This window comes from Myotis davidii, unplaced genomic scaffold (assembly GCF_000327345.1).
Source record: "Myotis davidii unplaced genomic scaffold, ASM32734v1 scaffold211, whole genome shotgun sequence".
Classification (NCBI taxonomy): Eukaryota; Metazoa; Chordata; class Mammalia; order Chiroptera; family Vespertilionidae; genus Myotis; species Myotis davidii.
Genome location: NW_006282523.1, coordinates 562,927 through 563,843, shown reverse-complemented (window position 1 = coordinate 563,843; position 917 = coordinate 562,927). Strand labels below are relative to the sequence as shown.

The following is a 917-nucleotide window of genomic DNA, read 5'->3' as shown; positions in this document are numbered from 1 at the left end:
GTGGGGCCCAGGGCTGGCGTCCTTCCATGCGGGCAGCAGGGCTGGGGGCCGAGGGCCTGGCACTGTGCCAGCGAGAGGGGCTGTGCCCTCCTGGTCCTGGCACTCAGGCGAGCGTGAGCCGAAGAAATAAAAGATGAAGGTGCCAACCAACTGGGAAGTGGAGCGTGACACTAGAAGGTGGCTCCTAAGGTTCCGCTCCAGCCAGGAGTGGGGTAAGCAAGTCAGCACAAGGGCGACCACACGGGGCACGGGGACGGAGCAGGCAGGGGCAGTGCGATTCGGTTGGCAGTGCAGGCGGGTGGCCAGGGCCTCACCTATGAGGGAGTTGAGCGCCGAGTAGGAGCTGACCCTGCGCATCTTGTCGATGGTCTCGAAGGACAGGATGTACTCCTCGTTCTCTTGTGTCGGGGTACGGAGACGTGTCTGAGCCAGGACAGGCCTGGCCGAGCCGGGGCCTGGGGCGCGGGCAGCACACGCACCTTGTAGGCAATGCTGTTGAGCACCTTCATGGCCAGGTCCGACACGTCGGGGTAGGGGTCGGCTGCCAGGTGCAGCAGCACACGCCAGATCTGCGTGTAGACGCTGTTGAAGGAGACGCCTGGGGGAGGGGAGACGGGTCAGGAGCAGGGGGCTGCCTCCTGAGGCAGGGCCACGGCGGAGACCGGAAATCGAACTTATGGCCCTTCAGGGCTCGGGCTGACACTCTAGCTACTGAGTCACACCGGCCAGGGCAATGTTGGTAATGCTTTATTTCTTGATCTGGGTGGCTGTTTTACACAGCTGAGTTCATATTATAACAAATCATTGAGCAATACACTTATGATTTATATATTTCCTATGTAAGTTTAAAATAAAAAGAATGGTGTAGGCAGCAAGTGTTGCACAAGACCAGTCTGCTTAGTCGGTATCTATAATAA

At 58.6% G+C, this 917-nt stretch overlaps 1 protein-coding gene across 1 annotated transcript in view; it reads right to left on the bottom strand.

The window, feature by feature from the left end:
- The window catches only part of RPTOR (regulatory associated protein of MTOR, complex 1), a gene marked incomplete at its 5' end in the record, with an annotated part of 106,061 nt that overhangs the window by 39,699 nt on the left and 65,445 nt on the right, over positions 1-917 (bottom strand). Inside the window, one exon of the mRNA XM_015559764.1 lies at positions 480-607. Within this exon, the coding sequence (XP_015415250.1) occupies positions 480-607 (128 nt within the window). The remainder of the gene's footprint in view (positions 1-479; positions 608-917) is intronic.